The sequence below is a fragment of the Lepisma saccharinum genome, unplaced genomic scaffold (genome assembly GCF_977018435.1).
Source record: "Lepisma saccharinum unplaced genomic scaffold, izLepSacc3.1 HAP1_SCAFFOLD_435, whole genome shotgun sequence".
Lineage (NCBI taxonomy): Eukaryota > Metazoa > Arthropoda > Insecta > Zygentoma > Lepismatidae > Lepisma > Lepisma saccharinum.
Window position 1 is genome coordinate 10,873 of NW_028143134.1, and position 19,396 is coordinate 30,268.

The 19,396-nt window shown below is 39.7% G+C and overlaps 1 protein-coding gene and 1 non-coding gene across 2 annotated transcripts; both read right to left on the reverse strand.

The window, feature by feature from the left end:
• Positions 1 to 765: 765 nt before the first annotated feature.
• Positions 766 to 3,165, reverse strand: LOC145982813 (52 kDa repressor of the inhibitor of the protein kinase-like). Its single transcript, XM_083116181.1, has one exon. It carries the CDS (start codon positions 3,163 to 3,165, stop codon positions 766 to 768), a length of 2,400 nt encoding a protein of 799 aa, XP_082972307.1.
• A 9,037-nt stretch (positions 3,166 to 12,202) lies between these two features.
• On the reverse strand, positions 12,203 to 12,277 carry TRNAA-UGC (transfer RNA alanine (anticodon UGC)). The gene has a single exon. It is a non-coding gene; the product is annotated as a tRNA-Ala (tRNA).
• Positions 12,278 to 19,396: the final 7,119 nt, after the last annotated feature.

Here is a 19,396-nt window from a genome sequence, read left to right on the forward strand (position 1 = left end):
GGGCGGCTAGAGGCGGGCCAAAGACAGCAGGTCGTGTCACAGGTGCTCCATGTGCCACAAAGTGTCATCTCACGATTATGGCAACGATTCCAACAGATTGGAAACGTGTCTCGGCGCTACAGCAGTGGACGTCACAACACCACGAGAAGACAGGTATCTCACCGTAAGTGCCCGGAGACACTGACGGAGTACTGCCGGTGGCCTTGCTTGAGACCTTGCAGCTGCCACCATGGCCGTAGACAGAAAAATATTTCGGGGGGGGTTCAACCATAATTGATCATATAGTTAATAGTATTACATGCAGTCACTAAACAATATATGTTTCATGGCACGAAAAAATGGTTAAATGTAAATACTACACTAGCTGCCCTGCGGGAATAGTAAGAGTAAAGTACGAAGTTAGAGGGTTCCAGGTTCGAACTCTGGTCAAGCATGGGTAGGTACATCCTCATCGTCGCGGTTAACCCACAATGTAGAAAATCGACATAAAATAACTAAAATAGAAACTTATATGCAGTAATTTTTTTGAAAATACAGAAAACGTCTACTTAATGCTTCAATGATGTTCTCGCAACAACGAAAAGAATTAGTGAATAAAGAAATGAAGAATATGTGGCAGCAATAATATTTAAAATGTGACACATACAAAATTCAAATTCAAACTTTTCTCCTACAATAATGATCATCGTGGTGATGATAATGGTGATGATGATGATGATAATAATAATAATAATAATAAAGGGAAACAACTCACCGAAATGGAAGCTACAATACAAAACGCCGAGAACGCTTTGAAAACTGGTCGAGCACATCCTCAGGGTTTATCTTCATGTTGCGATGAACAGACATCAATGCCAGACCGTTGAGTCGATTTTCACTGGTGGAATTTCGAAGGTAAGTCTTCAGTCGTCTGAGTGATGAAAATGTTCTTTCCGGTGAAGAAGTTGAAACTGGCAATGTAGCCAGTATCTGTAGAAGTTTACTTATGTTCGGAAATAATGAAGAATTGCACTGCACAAATCCTTCTACAGCAGACTTGGGTGGTGTGTTGTGCTTCTCCCATTTTGATTTCCACACCGCAAATTCAGCGTGGGCAATACTGGGCTCAGGAAGGCAGTTTTTATAAAAGTCTACACATTCCTTCAGGTCTTCACTATTGGCTGTAACACATTTACTTGGAATAACATTTTGCAAAGAAGAGATCAGTGTCCTGTGGCGTTGGAATCTGTCACTAAGCTGTGTTATAATATGGTTTAGAAATGGAAGAAAAACATTCAACTTATAATACTCCTCACAGGTCATAGACGGGATATTGTCTCGATGGGCTTGTCTTTTCACGATCCTGGGAAAATCCATATGGCCACCGTTTTCAGTAACCATGTAAGTGGCATAGGCGAAAATCTTCTTGAATTCTTCTTCTACATTTTCGCGCATGGCATTTAAAGTATTGATAACATGGTCCACATGGTTGCAAGCTTCTGCTAAGTCTGCATTTACAGCCTGGAGTTGTCTACATAAAGTTAGGGTGTAAGAAAATATGTTTTCTAAAATCAGGAGGGGGACTACGAATTTAGCTCCTTCAATGGCACTTAACAATTGGCATGCCTTTTGAGCAGTCTCTTTGTTTGCAGACAATTCTAGCAACTCCAGTGCATTCACTACAGCTGGGTACAACTCTTTAAATCTGATAACACTCTCGTGCTTATGGACCCATCTTGTTTCACAAAGACCTAACAGAGTTGCATGTTGACATTCTGGTAGGTTTTCTTTTATTGCCGTTTTCAGAACTTCGTTTCTTTGAGCAGACGAACGGAAGAAATTTGCAACACACTGAATGCTTCCTAGGCAATTGCGTATGGACGATAGAGTACACGAATTTGCCAAAGCAAGGTTCAAGGAATGAGCACTACAATGGACGTAAAGAGCCATGGGGTGGTCCTTCCTAATATATTCATTAACACCATGCAGGTAACCGCTCATGGCTGACGCTCCATCATATCCCTGTCCAACCAAGAAATGACAGTTTATGTTATTTCTTTTTAAGGTTGCAGAAAGCAGCGTGGCCAAGCCCTTGCCTGTAAGGTCGACTGCTGGAACAAATTCAAGAAAGTCTTCGCGAATTTTACCTTCCTTCACATCTACATAACGCACACACACAGATACCTGTTCTATTCGAGAAATGTCTGTAGTTTCGTCTGCCATCACAGAGAAACGCTCGGCAGCATTCACTTTCTCCACTATCTCTTTCTTAATTATGTCACCACAAATCGTAATTAACTCGTTCTGAATGGTAGGGCTTGTGTACTTTGAATTGAGCGCACCCGATTCCAAATGTTTCTGAAGCACAACGTCACCTGCACTTACACGGAACCGTAGTAAGGCACGGAAATTACCGTCGTTTGTTTCAGCCTCCTCAGACTTCATCACGTTTCCAAAGTCATCCGTTCCGCGAAGGGCAATTTCTTGACGACCGCAGAGAATAATTGTTTCTATAATGGAGCGCAGTTTCTCGCGATTTTCAGCTCCTTGTTTAGCTCGCTCGCTGCACAATTGGTCCACTATCTTATTACTTTTCCCTTCAGTCACTTTTATGAAATTCTCGGCTAGCTCTAAACACCGTTTATGGTATGACGTATTCGCATGGTTTGCAAAATCTTCCAAAGCATTTTTTAAATTGCAGTGCTCTTTGGTAACGAGAGCCCCTAAATGTTGATGCCCCCCTTTACCCCCTTCCTCCCCTCGAGAAAACAGTACGCACACTTTGCACAATGCGCCTTCCAGTTTACTGGAATAGGCTAGCCACGGAAACTTTTCCAACCACGTTAGCTGAAATCTTAGATTTCGTGCAGTTCTGCGTGGGAAAGCATATGTTGAAGAAGGAACCCACGGATTCTTCAAAAGTTGTTCTTTTTTCAGATTGTTGAGATTTGCTACATTAAGGTAAAGGCCAATATCATTTTCACAGAAAGAACTATCACTATTAGTTACCAACAAATCGGCTGATGCATTTGTGATAATATCATTTTGCTTGTCATCCGTTGATTTCGCGGCGAAGTCATCATTAGAGGTGTCACCACTGTTACATCCGTTTTCACTTTTAGGTTTTTTCTTGAAAAACATCCCAATCGAGAGTTGTCCGCTTCTCCCATCTGCACCGCGTTTCATTTTTGGGTTCGCAAAGCACTAAAACTCCGGCACAAGAAACACACTCGTATCACACCACAAGGACGCGATCTAAAAGGACAAAGATACTTCCATCCAGCAATGACAAATTTGAGACTGGAGGCTATTGGCTAGGACAACGACTGGACTATAAGAGTCATGATTGTTTGACAGTCAAATCTAAATTCAACCTTAAGCGATCCATTCATTTGTCACGATGCAGACGCATCTCGCGCATGGTGCAGTAATATTCCCAGTAGGGAAATTGTTCAAACAAGGGATTTTGCAGGGGGGGGGGGATAAATAGGAAAGACGGAAAAAAACGTATAAAAATATGCAATAAACTGGGAAATGAAAACATTAAACTTTTTCTTTTGTATATCTATCTTAAACTTAAAGACGATATTTGAATATTATAATTATAGAAATGAAAGGGGAGGGGGGTTAAACACCTTATCTAACAGCCCAGGGAATTTAAAAGTTAAAAGGGGAAATTTTGAGTTCCAACCAGAAACAACACTGAAATGAGAACGGTCAAGTGAAAGTTTAAGGGTCGCGGGTGGGTTATGGACATAAATAGAACCTGTTTTCCTCAAGTTTCAGGAATTCCAACTGTTTGAAAATTCTGACTAAATTGTCCCAAGGCGGATTTCTCTCCACATTGTCTTCCTGTTGCATTTTTGTACCTAGGTAGAGCTGTGAATAAGTTTTCGACTTTGAATTCTCAACCTGTATAAATCTAACATGTCAGACGTTTCGGGGGGGGTTTGAACCCTAAGAACCCCCCCCTTAAATACGGCCATGGCTGCCACTGGAACAGTTGTTTCAAGATACACTGTATACAGACGACTCAACAGGTACGGTTTATTCGCCCGGAGGCCTGCAATTTGCATTCCACTGTCACATGGTCACAGAGTAGCCCGTAACAACTGGTGTAGAGAACACAGGACATGGACAATGGAAGAATGGTCTCAGGTACTCTTCACTGACGACTCCAGGTGTAGTCTCAACAATGATTCTCGTCGTGTAACCATCTGGCGTGAACCAGGAACCAGATACCGACCCGGTACCATAGTCGAAAGGGACCAGTATGGAGGTGGTGGTGTCATGGTGTGGGGTGGCATTATCCTGGGTTCACGTACACCCTTGCATATCTTCGACAGAGGTACTGTAACAGGTCAGGTGTACCGGGATGTTATTCTGCAAGACTACGTTCGTCTTTTCAGAGGTGCAGTCGGTCCTACGTTCCTCCTGATGAATGACAATGCCAGGCCACACCGAGCTGCTATTGTGGAGTACCACCTTCAAACAGAAGACATCATACGATTGGAGTGGCCTGCCTATTCCCCTGACTTCAACCCAATCGAACATGCTTGGGATGCTCTAAGCCGACGTGTCGCCGCACGTCTTTCACCTCCTCGTACTCCTCAGGAGTTCCGACAGGCACTGGTGCAAGAATGGGAGGCCATACCCCAACAGCTGCTCGACAACCCCCTCCAGAGTATACCAAGCCATTGTACTGCATGTGTCAATGTGCATGGGCATCACATTCAATACTGAAACCTGTGCACATGCTAAAAGAACTGTGGAACAACATTTTACAATCTCCCTTGCTTTGTATCATATGTGCGCTCTTTGGTTTTTCTCGAGTTTTCTGCAATAAACAGGGTTAAACAGGTTATGTGGATGTCTTTCTTGTGTGTTCAACATGTGTCTGTGCTCCCACAACTAGTTTGTTTCAGTGCTGTATCGTGGGGCACCAAAACCTATAATATCCTTAATTTATGAGCATGAGTGTATGTTCTATTATGCACTAATGGAAAACCATTAATTCCAAGATCCCACGAAAGCCTGAATCGTCCATGACTCATATCCGGGTGTAACGCATATATAAAGTACAATAGGGTTAGGTTAGGGTAAGAACGTAACACATAATAGTATCTTTTGTGCACTCATGGAAAACCATTAATTCCAAACTCACACGTGCGCATGAGCCATCGATGACTCATCTCCTCCTCCTCCATCTACACGTGCCTCTTGATTAATTAACATAAAAAACCATTATTAATCATAATTAAAAATGACAGAATAACAATAGCCGAACGTCATTATGAATAAATTAATAGACGGTAAGTGTTATCCGTTCTACTCACGGTGATACACAAATAATTTACAATTTACTAGTGCTTCAGCAGCAGCAGCTAAAATATAGATTGCGACTCTTGCCACTTACTTCGCATTTATTCAATCATGTATCAAGTTTCGAACTACTAATACGTGGAAGAGTCTTATATTCTCTTTAGACTAGGTGGACCAGTTGAACCAGTTTGAATTTCGAAATCAGAGTTCTAAGAAGTTATAAGTCACTGCTGCCTGAAGACTGTGTGTAAATTCATGTTTGGATCACTGTTTTCCACATTCCTCTTGGATTTTCCTAAGTGCTTGATTCATTTCCTTTTTCAGTAAAACTACGTCTTCCCATCAATTAGAAATTCAGTTCTTACTTTATATATATAGGGATTTGCAGGACTAAACTGTGTAATTGATGGATTTTGTACATTGAGTTTTATACTGGTAAAAAAAATACGTATTGTCACTGTACGAATTAAGCTTTTTGCTTTGGGAGGATGCCCACTCAGTGGCGTATTTGTATTTTCATTTGGGGGGGGGGGCTGGTATGAAAATGTATATATGTTACCAGTTAGTAAACGTCGCCTTATAATCAATGGGTCCCGGGTTAGTTACCCGGTGGAGGCACATAGTGATTCGGATTCCACTTTAAAACTGTAGGTCCAGTCTTAATTAGCCTTACTGTGCATCAAGTGGACTTAAAACATCAAACCAACCAACCAAATCATACACAAAAAGAGGTATCGAAATAGTAACATCGAACACTTGGCCAAATTTCTATTACCAAGTTCAAACTTAACGTCCATATAACCTACGTACAAGTTGTTTGTGAACACTTACATGCAAAATATCAGCCTTAAAAACTAAAGTGAAAAACAGCCCGCTGTGTCTTGGATCGGTGAGGTTCGTCAGTCTCAGAATAGTGTCCTCCTCGAATCCACAAGGTTTCATACTTTTCAGCAGATAAATCTTTGATGACTGGACCATTAATGGACACTAACGATTTTGCAATTGTGTTTGTTACTTAAGAAATGGTTTACTATATGCTTTCAAATTCATTTTCTTTGAGAGGAATAAAAACGTCCCTGGCAGGGATAAGAATAATTTTCTTATGCCGGGGATAAAATGTTTTGTGTGTGTGTGTGTGTGTGTGTGTGTGTGTGTGTGTGTGTGTGTGTGTGTGTGGGATCCATGGCATCCCCCACGTTAATTTGCACCAGAGGGGGCCACTCCGCGACTTGCACGTTATTGGCTAGAGCTTGTGACGTCACCAAGAGGACACGAGCGGAAGAAAGCTATGCGGAGAATGTAGCAGATGGCCCATGAAACGCTGTGTTTTCATGCATCTTTTGATATTATACACCAAAGCTGTTAATTTCATTTGACAACAAGAGATCAAATACGCGATAGAAGAATACACTTATTCCGAAACAATGCATAGTTTATTTTTCAGACATTATTATGCGTGATATCTTGTCTCTGTAGGCTGTAGTCCACTGCCGGCTTTTCTTTCCAGCTAACCTATTGCATTTATTTTAAATGTCTAATTCTAAGGAAAGTTCTTGTCCGGGCATATTCTGATATGAATTTGTACTGAATGTGCTGGAATTTTCCTTTAATATTTTTACGCTACTTTTCAGATTCTCCGGTTGATCGCCACGATGAGGATAAATATGTTTTTGTTATTTAGCGTCTTCTTCCACTTTTGGCTAATCGCGACGAACAGGACGAGTGATGATTAGTTTAAATTGATGAAGGTACACTCGCAGCAGGCACGTATCCAAGGGGGAGCTTAGGGGACTCGAGCCCCCAGAAAGTTTGCGGTTTACAATAGATAAAATGAGGTTTTTGGTTTCTTGTGGTGTGAAATAAAATAATGTGACGATTAATTTAAGGAGAGAAATAATTATCGAGTCAAGCACGTATCCAAGGTGGGAATCAGAGGGCTCCAGCACCCCTTCAGAAAATTACGCTACATATAATTAGGTTCATGGCTTCTTCAATAATGTGATGATAATTTGAGAGAAATAATTATCGAGGCAAGACACAGAATGTTCTATAACCCTGTTGTTGATAAAATTGCATTACAACTTTTCTTGCGCTTTCGGTGTTGTCACAGCCCTATGCAAAGACTTGTCACCATTTGGAAGCTGCAAACGTAGCACCACACGTAGGACGATTCATTGTATTTTTATTTTTTTTTTAATCTCTGGAAAGCGCGAGAGGGAACGTTTTTGAATAAGAGAAGGAAGTCGAACTACTGGCAACATTAACGAATCGTTCTATCTGCGGAACGTTCTAGAATATAATGAGGTTAAAATACGCGGCTTCAATTTCCAGGTTGATCTCTACAACAGAATCGGTTAATGAAAATTCAAAGGTAAGTGTGACAGTTCATACAGTCGATTAGTGATCAGTCAGTGTCCATTGGTGGCTATATAATATCTAGTGATTCGAAGATGAAAAGGACTAAATACAGTAAAGTAACGAAGTCTACTACTAGTTCCAGTTGGGGTCCAAAGCTGTCGACATTGACGACAGCGGAATTTCCGGAGCCTCAGTGTAGTGCTAGTTCGGGTCGAGGGCCGAAGAGATCAAAGGTCTCTCTCTAAAGCGAATATTTAAGCAGTAACGGGTATTGGAGCGGTTAATTAAAAAAGAAATAAGCTGCACAGATCAACTGAAAATCAAAGTTTTGAGTGATGACTTAGTTGTGCCCGGACCAAATTTTCCCAGTATTTTAGAAGAGGAGGATTATGCATACTATTTTTAGTGGTCAGTCCTCATTTTGCCATCTTTTCCTCTCTTTGACGTTCTTTTTTTAAGGAATACTTGGTCAAATTGGGTTATGACCTCACCAACCCTCCCTTGGGCACGTCACTGGAGATAATTGAGTAAGCATTTAATCATGTTGGTAGAAGAAACACTAGATGTGTTGAGATCGGAAGGGTTTTCATTGTGAATTAATTTTTTTGAACTGTATTCGAGAAGACTTACTTTGTTTCGTGCCAACATATGACAAGACTGCGGAAGCTGTGACAGACAATTGTGAACACTTGCGAGTGCTTCCGCCTCAATATGAATAATTTGGTGGGTTTCGGCTTTTATAAGAACTGCAAACATGGGAGGACAAGACACAGTAGTGGTGTTCAGGCTCGAATCAGAGAGAAATATTCGAGAACTTTCTGCGTCCAGTTCGCAGCCCACAGTTTGAGTCTCGCGTTGTCGAGTGGATTGTGCATCCCGTGCATGTGTTACACCTTCGTAAAAACACTCAAAGACGCCATAGATGATTTGATGCCTGATGAGAAGAAATGGACAAACACACACATACTCAGATGGTTCCGGCACACAATGTTAATGCATGGAAACAGAGGAGTTGAGTGGTAAAAAATGTTCCAATTTGAAGTTCTGAATAATTTGGCAGCCTTGAACAGTGGCGACGATTTTGGGGATAGTTGCTCCCCATTTTTTTGCCTTCACACTATGGCCTCTTTATGCTAACCCTTGTATACCAAGAGAAGATAAATTAAACTTTTCTTGCACCCCCCACTCCCGTTTTGAACCCAATTGCCACCACTGGCCTTAAACATACAATTGTGAGGTTCTATCTATACCCCTTAAAAATATGGTGTTTAGCCCCCACGAAAGGAATTTCTGGATACGTGCCTGACTCGCAGAGAACACCTATGCCCATGCTGGGACTTGAACCGGGAACTTCGGAGGCGAAATCGAAAGTCGACCACTTAACGTCCTCGGCTACCGAGCCGGTGAATGAATTAGATGATGGCTATTGTATAAAGATTGTCTTTTCGGGAAACATTCAAATAGCAATATTTCTTCCAGGTAATATATCCTAGGAACTTCATTCTTGCTTGCTTACTAGGCTCTGGCATGTGGGCTAACAATTTGTGTATTACTCTGTACTGTTTGTGATCCACATGGATTTGTGATCATCCCTTCATCCATTTCATCTACTCACCATTCATTTTCATCTTTGCGATTAGCCAAGGGCTAAATTATACTTGAAATAAACAAAATCAATACAAATACAAAACAAAAATAATGGAACGATTATGCTATTACGTTTTCCTGTATTTTAGGCACGTCGCATTTATCAGCCAACAGGCAGAGATTGCTTTTCGGTCGAATGATTCTTCTAATAATCGTAGGTAAATGCAAGCTGAGAATTATAATTTGGTCTCTTATCCACCTGAGTTGAGGATCTAATTTTTAGATTTTATTTGTAACAATATTTACTACTGCGAGGAATTAAAAAAAAAAACTTACGGCTAATTTCGGCACTGGCTTCCTATTCTGTAATATTTACATTTGTTGTAAGAACATAATACATTAATTGACTATGTATAAATATTACATTATCCATCGCTTTTCCTCATTAAATCTCATACCATATCCAACACACACATAAAATGTGTTTTACTAATAATACAGTGCGCAATTAGAAAATAAGTCTTGTGAAGCCACACAAATATGGCCTCCCCGATGGCCTAGTGGTGGAGTTCCGCGGAAGTTCCCGCGCGAGCAACATCGCCGTGTCTCTGCTCGTGAACCGGTGAGTCATCGGGACTCTGGCGTGCTAGACGATGCGAAACGCATAGATTTTCAAGTTACGTAAAGTTGTTAAATTGAAGGAAAATGGAATTCCGTCGTGTAAATACGCTAAAGTTATGGTTTTCAAGTATGAAGAAGTGCCCATCATCGCTGATGCTTCATCGTTGGATACGGGATACTCTTGCCTTGACTGAAGACCAGGTATTAAGTATTGAACTGGACCAATACCGTAAGTGCGTATATATTAAGCTAGTGACGCGTCTATTACGCGAACAGTTAATAAATAAATTTGAAGGGAAGTTAGTGTATTGGGATGAGGATGATGAACATGAAATTAGATTAGATTGGGCTGATAGGACAACTACACTAGTGAGACTACATGTTATACCAATGGAAATAACCGAGAGCCATATCCGTACAGTGCTTGCGCAGTATGCTGAAATTAAGACCCCTCCGGTGAACGAGCGATATTCAAATGAGCATATTTATAAAACTCGTACAGGCATTAAGTTGGTGAGAATGGTTCTGAATAAGCCAATCCCAAATACAGTGCATGCAATATTGGGTAACATATTATGGACAGAAACCTACCTGTAAAATATGTGAAGACACTCAACACACAGCACGGTTTTGTCCACAACGACGTGGTGCTATGGGTGAGAGAGTGATGCAAGATAATACTGGAGCATGTGATACTCCTGTAGAAATCCAGCCTAAGCAGTCATATGCAGCAAAGGTACATGGACCACCTAGCCAACGTTCAGCGCACGAGACGGATATAAAGGCTGACACACAATTTACAGTGTTGCCAATTCCAATGCAGTTGCAAGGAAAAAATGTGAACAATGAACGCGATAAAATCTGCAAATAGAGCCGGAAAAAGCTGATGTTTTGGAACACAAAATGGACCCTGCGAAGGAAACACCTCTACCTGCGTCTATCCACAGCACATCGTGGGCGGAAGATGTGGCATCTTTAGACAACCTCCCCCCACCACAAGAAGAATGTGAAGCAGCAGGCAATAGCCCCCTCCCCAGTGCGTATAACCAGATCCCAAAGTGTGACAAATTTGGCCCCGAGTGTTGATTTACAACCTGTGATCGGATCCAAATTCAGTGTTTCCCCTAGTGTGTCTGGTGAATGTGTGGGTGCAAGTAAAAATGAAAGTCAGAAATAGCATGTGTAAAATGAGTAAAGGTATATGATCCTTGGTCACGTGTTTGCACGAGGTACCGTGCACATATGCAAGGTTTACGTTTCGTGTGCATGGAAGTGAGTGGAAAAACAGTGTACGAATATTAGTGTCCTCTGGGCAAAATGTATAATTCAAAGTGTTGGGTAACCCTAGTTCTTAAATTTCTGTTAATTGTATATATGATGACTACTCTCCGTTTAGCTACGATCAATATTAACAAAATGCGATCTTTCACTAAACAGGAGGCGCTAGGAGATTTTTTCCTACAATCATCTTTAGATATAGCACTTCTTCAAGAATGTGGAATAACAGCATTTAACCTTCCCCCAAACATATTAGTCTATAATAATGCGACCTTTCAAGCGACAGGAACAGCCCTGTTAGTACGTAACACCGTACCGATTACAAATGTGATGTGCCATCCCAATGGTAGAATTATCTCAGAAAAAATAGCTAATGTTTGGGTATATAATTTATATGCACCTTCAGGGACACAATTTACGAAACAGAGGGATGCGTTTTTTGCGACGGATGTCGCTACTGAAATGCAGGGTACAAGAGAACATATAATTTGCGCGGGCGATTTCAATTGTGTCCTGCATCCGCAGGACCAAAGACCTGGCTTTAATACCTCCAATTCTTTGCAAAAATTAGTAAATGGGTTTAATTTTACAGATGTATGGAATGACAAATATTTTGGACAGAAAGGGTACACGTACATTCGTAATAATTGTGCTTCCCGTTTAGATCGATTTTATGTAACACCACATTTACGCCAACAAATCAAGTCACTTAGTATAACACCCACCTGTTTTTCAGACCATAGTGCCGTAATCATGGCGATAAATGTGGATATACCTATAGTACCTAGAGGGTATGGCTACTGGAAATTAAATGCTTCTATCCTTACAGATGCAAATTTCCAACGAGCCTTTCAGGACCAATGGAATGTATGGGAAGCACACCGTACCAGACAAAGTGATATAATTCGCTGGTGGGATGAAATTCTTAAACCGGGCATAAAACGGTTTTGTCTTAGTTATTGTTTGTTTGTTTGAGTTGGTGTTTTAAGTCCACTTTATGCACAGTAAGGCTAATCGGGACTGGACCTACAGTTTAAAGTGGGATCCGAACCACTTGTGCCTCCACCGGGTATCGAACCCGGGACCACTTGATTGCAAGGCAATGACGCTACCACTGCGCCATGGGGGAGGCCCTGTCTTAGTTATTGTAAGGAACGTTCTAGTGACTGGAATAATAAATATAATTTTTATTACCGTGTGCTGCGTGAAGTTATTCATGAAGCCACGGAAGGGAAACAAGTGCAAACAGAGGTAAAACGTGTACAAGCTGTACTGCTGAGGATGACAGCTGAAAGACGACAAGGTGTAAAAATTCGCAGCAGACTCCCCCACTTTGATAAAGAAGAGGTTGCATCTATAAGCCACGTGCTGCAAGAAAGACACAATGCGAAAAGACAATTTATTAGCGAAATAAACGACAATTCTGAAATTAAAATAAAAACAGCCCCGGAAATACGTAACAGATTTTACAACTATTTTGAGAATCAATTTTCCCAACCAATAACACATAATGTAGATTTGACGTATAACTTGGAATCCTTGTCCGAGGTCCTGGACGATGAGGAACGTGAGCAATTAAATAACGACTACACAAGCGAAGAAGTATTCCGAGTGGTTAAGTCGGGGAAGCCGTTTTCTGCACCTGGTCTGGATGGGATACCAAACAAACTCTACCAAACATTTTGGACGTTGATGGGAAAAACACTAACTGAATGGATAAATGCAGTGTTCCGAAGGTATAAAATGGGAAAATCCTCAAATACTGGGATTATAGTTTTAATACCAAAATGTGTGAAACCCACTGAAGTTGGTCAATATAGACCCATTACCCTCTTATGTACTGATTATAAAACATTCTCTCGCTGTATGCTAGGCAGACTTATGCCCTATGTAGAAAAACTAGTTGGAGATACACAATATGTTTTTGGTACGAACAAGAAAATTACAAATGTCTTACAAACGCTTCGTGAAGTGCTTACCTGTTATAGAGTCAATAGCAATATCCATGATAATGCTATATTAGCAATAGATTTTGAACGAGCATTTGACTCGGTACACCATGATTACATATTTAATGTGCTTCAAAAGTACGGTATACGTGGACATATTTTGTCAGCATTTAAAAGCCTTTATAGTAACGCAACATCCAAAATACAAATAAATGGATTTATGACAAGAGAACTTCCTATTCACAAGGGAGTAAGACAAGGTGACCCATTATCGATGATAGCTTTCTGTATCTCATTGAGACCCCTCCTTTCTGCATTAGAAAAGCAAGTACAAGGCATCACCATACAATCTATAAACACAAAGGTGTTGGCCTATGCTCATGATGTCAATGTATCAATAAATACGCAGTCTGATATTGCTGCAACGTCTAAAGTATTACAGGAATTTGGTCCCCTTTCAGGGCTCACAGTAAATCAGAAAAAATCAAATCTTATCCGGATATAACTTACCCTCAGAGCGGAGAATTTCATGTTGTTCCATCGATAAAAATACTTGGAATAATTTTCGCGCGCTCGCTTCAACGAATGATCCAGTTAAACTATGACAGAGTGACAATTGGTGTTAAAGCAGTTCTACAAATGAATAAATTTCGAATACTTAGTATACAGTCAAGAGTGACGCTTGTACAGGTGTACGCTCTCTCCAAGGTGTGGTATGTAGCAAAAATCCTCCCGTTGAGGCAACTGGATATTTTTAAGCTCAAGAGTGCTGTGAGCTGGTTTGTCTGGAACGGTCAAATCTTGCGTGTAAATAACGCAACGCTTTGTTTACCCTATGCAGAAGGGGGAATGAACCTTGTAAACGTGGAATATAAAAGTCAGACTCTATGTATCCAAGCTGATGTAACGACACTGATTCAACACCCAAACAGCCTCACTAGTAAAGTTCTGAGACACGCCTTGGACAACATTCAATTGGAGGCCCCCATTCATGTTACAAGACTTCCGGACAGATTATGGTATTTTAAGAATACAATAGTAGATATCAGTTACGCTTTAATACAATCTCCTATCCTTCCAACGCAAGAGACGTCAAAAATATATAGAAGAATGTGTTCACTATCACAAAAACAGTGTAAAATTGTAGATCGGAATCCAAGAGTCAATTGGCGGGAAGTATGGAATAATATACAGGCCCGCCACCTTACGTTAAGAGTCAGATCAGCGTGGTATATAATTGTACACAAAATATTCATTACTGGAGTTAAACTTTATGATATAAAATTAGTAAATACTCCAATATGTGCTACATGTAATGTACAAGATAATTTAGTGCATAAGCTTAGTGAATGTCAAATTATCCAAGAATCATGGTTATATATAAAAAAAAACTTGTGAGTACAATTTGTCGTACATCAGAACGTAACATTTCAGTAGATATTCTTTTGTATCCTTCCTTTGCATATTATCCAAAAACAAAACGCCACAGTGTACAATGGCTCTTAGGCCAATATGCCCTTTTTGTATCCATATATAGGCAACAAGATTTTCACACCCAATTTATCAATCACCTGCACCAGGAATACCAAATGATCTCTCGTTGTAAAAGAGATATGTTATATGCAAATTTCCTAAATGTAATGTTCACTTTAAAATGACCTACAATGTATAACATGCACAATAATATGTAATAGTTCCAAATAAATAAAAAAAAAGTGGTAGCGCCGTCGCCTTGTAGTCAAGAGGTCCCGGGTTCGATACCCGGTGTAGGCACATAGTGGTTCGGATCCGACTTTAAACTTTAGGTCCAGTCCCAATTAGCCTTTCTGTGCAAAAAGCGGACTTAAAACACCAATTCAATCAAGCAATAGAAATATTAAATATTAAATCTAGTTTTTTAAAAAAATTGGTTTATTTTACTTTATTTTTCTGCCACTTTTGGCTAATTGCGAACATGGGGATGAGTCATGATGATAAAATTGATGAATGGACACTCACAAACATCCATACCCAGGCCGGGATTCGAACCTGGGACCCTTGGCGTCGTAGCGCGATGTGCTAACCACTCTGCCACGCATGCCGGCTATTAAATCTACATGGAAAGAGTTTATGCAGTATATTTGAGTTGAGTCAAACAAATTTCATAATGTGTATTCTCGCGGTATCTATTCAAATATGTACTAATACAGGGCTAAGGCCTACCTACCTACTACCGGCCTCACTTCCACCTGCCGAGGCGGGAGATCATCCAACCTGTTACGAGGTGGCGTGTGGTCAGCACGACGACCCCCGGCCATTTTTGTAAGTTTCCATGACCGGATTACGCTACTCATTCGTAGCTCTCCAGTTTCCTCAGAATGGTGAGTGGCCACCGGTCCCATACACAGTCCTAAAGCTAAGAAGGAAAGTTGTTACGCTTCCCCTAGGAGACTCGAACCTGCGCGTTCCGTAGCCAGAGCCCAAAGCATGACGTCTTAGACCGAACGGCCACGGTGTGCGACTAAATATGCACTAAGTTTTAAAAGCAAAAGTACCTTCTGCGCGTTGTAACATGCCATGAATGAATATAGGAATTATGATTCACAATCCCGGCCATTTATAAAGGTGGTGTTAGCATCACGTTCTGGCCCCAGAAATACTATTTTTTTTACCCCTGGTGTACCTCAAAGCAGTTTTGATTCAAGGACGTTGCTGAGAAAATCCTCATCGGGACCAACCACCCTGGGAACAGAGACATCGTCTTCAGCGTGACAGTCAGATTATTTACCGACTGAACCAACGAGGCTTTTTAAAGCACATATAAAATAAATGAAAGCCAGCAAAATAGTATTATATTTGTACGATATCTTTAAATTATAATATAATAGACGTGTATACAACATATTTTATTGATAATACAAAAATCATTGATAAAATTTTCCTTGCTTTGTTAAGTATGCTTTACATTGAATAGCTTCTTTGGGTATTATTTACATGACAGCTCTTCTCATTGATTGACGAGAAGATTGAAAGGATATGCAGGGAAGAAAAGTCTGTCCTGTAAGTCGTACATTATATTTTCAGCATAATTTCTCAACAAACGCACATAAAGTAAAGTAACACAGTGCAATTGTTAATTAGTGTTGGCTACCTACGAGATGTTCACAGTATTATTTTCGCGGCCAATGTTTCAACTTGAAAGCTAATAAATCTTATCTTGCTCTCAATATTCAATGAAGCAATACTTAGAAACTGAGTTCCGATTGTGTAATGGTTTTTGAAAGTTGCATACGTGATGATACGGAAGGCAAGTGTGGAAGTAAGGCTAGAGGCGAAACCACGAATTTTTGTCTGGAGGGGGCTAGTACCAGGATAAACGTACCAATAATATTAGTAATAATAATAACATTAATAATGGCATTATTATTACTAGTGGTAGTAGTAGTAGTATCAAAGACGTTATTATCCTCATAAATTACGCAAAAGGGAGGTAGATGTCTGTGCTAAAGCATTTATTTGGAACAAACCTTTTGAAATATTTTTTCAACACCAGAAATTTTACATTAGCTAATAATTGAAAACAAGCACACAAACTGTATTTTTGAAATGCAGAAAATGAATGATAAATGCATGCCGAAGATAATTTTTTTGTACATATAACATGTACAGTATAACTTTCATATGTTTTACACATATGCAACATGGAGCGAAATAAAATAAGAAAATACATATGCAAGATGGTAACACTAAATTATGTACGTATTCAAAGTTTATTCATTACATATATTCAATACATATTATTTAAATACATTATGACAAACTTTGTCATAAGCGTCATGCTGGTGAGAATTAATTTGCTTTATACTCAAGTGAGTATTTGTAAGATATTTGATTCAGGACTGCCAACCTCAAATTGCTTAATTAGCGTAACGAGTTATCTAATTTATTGTTTACACGTGAGATGGCAGCAGTAGGCGGTAATACATTTTGAAGTTCTTTTGTAATACCAATTGTACTCAATAGATGTCCTCGGTTGACACTTTGTAAAGAAATAGTATTCTTTCTTACTTTTTTTTAGTCGCTTGGTTATAAAAATACTCTTGTAAATTATAATTTAATTAAGTAATAACATTATGCAAATAAAGCAAATTGTACTATTAATACGATATTATCTGGAATTTATGCATTTATCTTGGGAAGAATGAATGTGCATAACATCTGAGGTAGAGAGTACGGCAGAATCGGATTGTTTGGAAAACCCGAAAAAAGGGACGGAACGAAAAAGGATTCTGGAGGGAAGAAGGAGACCAGTGTTGCCACATGAAGGGAAATTTCCCTTTTTGAAGGGAAATTTGGAGCTAATTATAAGTGAAAAGGGAAAAGGGAAATTTGATGGAAAATAGCGAATTTTCAGGGAAATTTTAAGACAGACTCAACATTAATTATATTAAACATTATAAGTGATTCCAGTTTTGAAAATGAGAACTTTTTTCTTTTATTTTGTTGTATACTTTGCTCTGAGAGGAAGGGTGGAATTTGGGTTGGTCCACAGCTGGCTACCGTTTGGGGCCGGAGGTCATTGTCCATTCACCCTTATGTCCCTGCTTTGGGAGTGGGAGTCTGAGGGTATTCTTTATGTAAAGCTTTCCCTGGTTCACTGAATTCTGCCTCAATACTGCACGTGCAAACCATAAAGTTATCTTTGTCGCAAACTATATTTACTTCAGTCTTCATTGGACACTGGGTTATTCGTTTGGTTTGGTTTGAGTTGCTGTATTAAGTCCACTTTATGCACAGTAAGGCTAATCAGGACTGGACCTACAGTTCAAAGTGGGATCCGAACCACTTGTGCCTCCACCGGGTATCGAATCCGGGACCCCTTGATTACAAGGCAATGAGGCTACCACGGCGCCATGGGGGAGGCCCACTGGGTTATTCGTGTGCGAGTGTTTGGTGGAACGTTGTGTCTGTGTTGGACGATGGAAGAACAAGGGGAGCAAAGGAAACGATCTGCAACTCCAGAATATATTAGAGAACGTCGTGGAGAATTATCGGAAGATGAGAAAACACCACGGAAACAAGTTAAAAAATTCCGTGCGGAATGGCAAGAAGTGTCCAACAATACTTCTCAGACTAAATGGATTAAATTTTAATAAAAAAACTTGTGTTTTAGAAGTTTCCACCTAATGGAACATTTACTCAGGTATGTACTATATTTTTTTTGTTTACTCAGGAATAACCCCCATACACATGCGTCGAATTTAAAAATTTTGATGGGGAGGCAAAAATGTGATTTTCCACACAAACTCTTCATACTTAAAGGAAGTGACGTTTCATCCACGCCTAACTAGAACAGCATTTTTTGTAGAATATTGTTAATTTTCTTCTGATGGTGTGATGAAGACAAGGGGCATTGGCCTCCCTAAATCCAATCTCTGTTTGTGTGTTTGGCTTTTTACTTAAGAAAATCTTACTTACTTAAAGTTGCCAACTTTCTTTAACGTAGTTTTAGCTTTCATTTCAAAACGAAAAAAATTGACTTGGTTTAGCAATAAAATCTAAATCTTCCAAAAAAATACATTTAAAGTTATTGATTTATTGATTTTATTGTTTATTGATTTGGTTTATCTTACTTCCCTTTTCTGCCACTTTTGGCAAATTGCAAAGATGGGGATGAGTGATGATATGATGAAATTTATGAATGGACACTCACAAACAGCTATGCCCAGACCGGGATTCGAACCGGGACCACTGGCGTCGTAGCATTTAAAAGTTACATTGTTTAACATTTTATACATACATACGAACATGGGTCCACGATAATATTTATTATTATTATTATTAATAATAATAACAATTCCTTAGATGAAGGGAAAAAATGGGCGAAAAAGGGAAATTTTCCCCCTTGCAAAGGGAAATTGTGCTTACAGATTGTGGCAACACTGGAAGGAGAACGAGTGGACGAGTAAATTGGACAAGATGAGTGAAATCGATGGATATCCGCTCAATCATGAACGTACAAGTTAAACTGAATAGCACGATTTGAGCACGAAAGTTGATGTTTGATGAGAATATGAAGCCGATGGACGCTTTTACGAAGGATAAGTGAATTTTCTTTTCGGCTTACAGGAATTGATGATTGATATGCACAGTGACTATGTAAGTACGTAAAATTCTTTATATTTAAGTGACTACCAGATGCTGATGTAAGGATAATTGAGAAAACCACCAATCATCGCATTCTGTATTATGCTAGCATTCGTGTGCAACGGGTTATGGCCATAACATATTCGCGTTAACGCAATACCGCAAAACGTGGACGG

Excerpts from the sequence above, each read along its gene's own strand:
- LOC145982813 (XM_083116181.1), bottom strand. The coding sequence starts at position 3,165 with ATGAAACGCGGTGCAGATGGGAGAAGCGGACAACTCTCGATTGGGATG.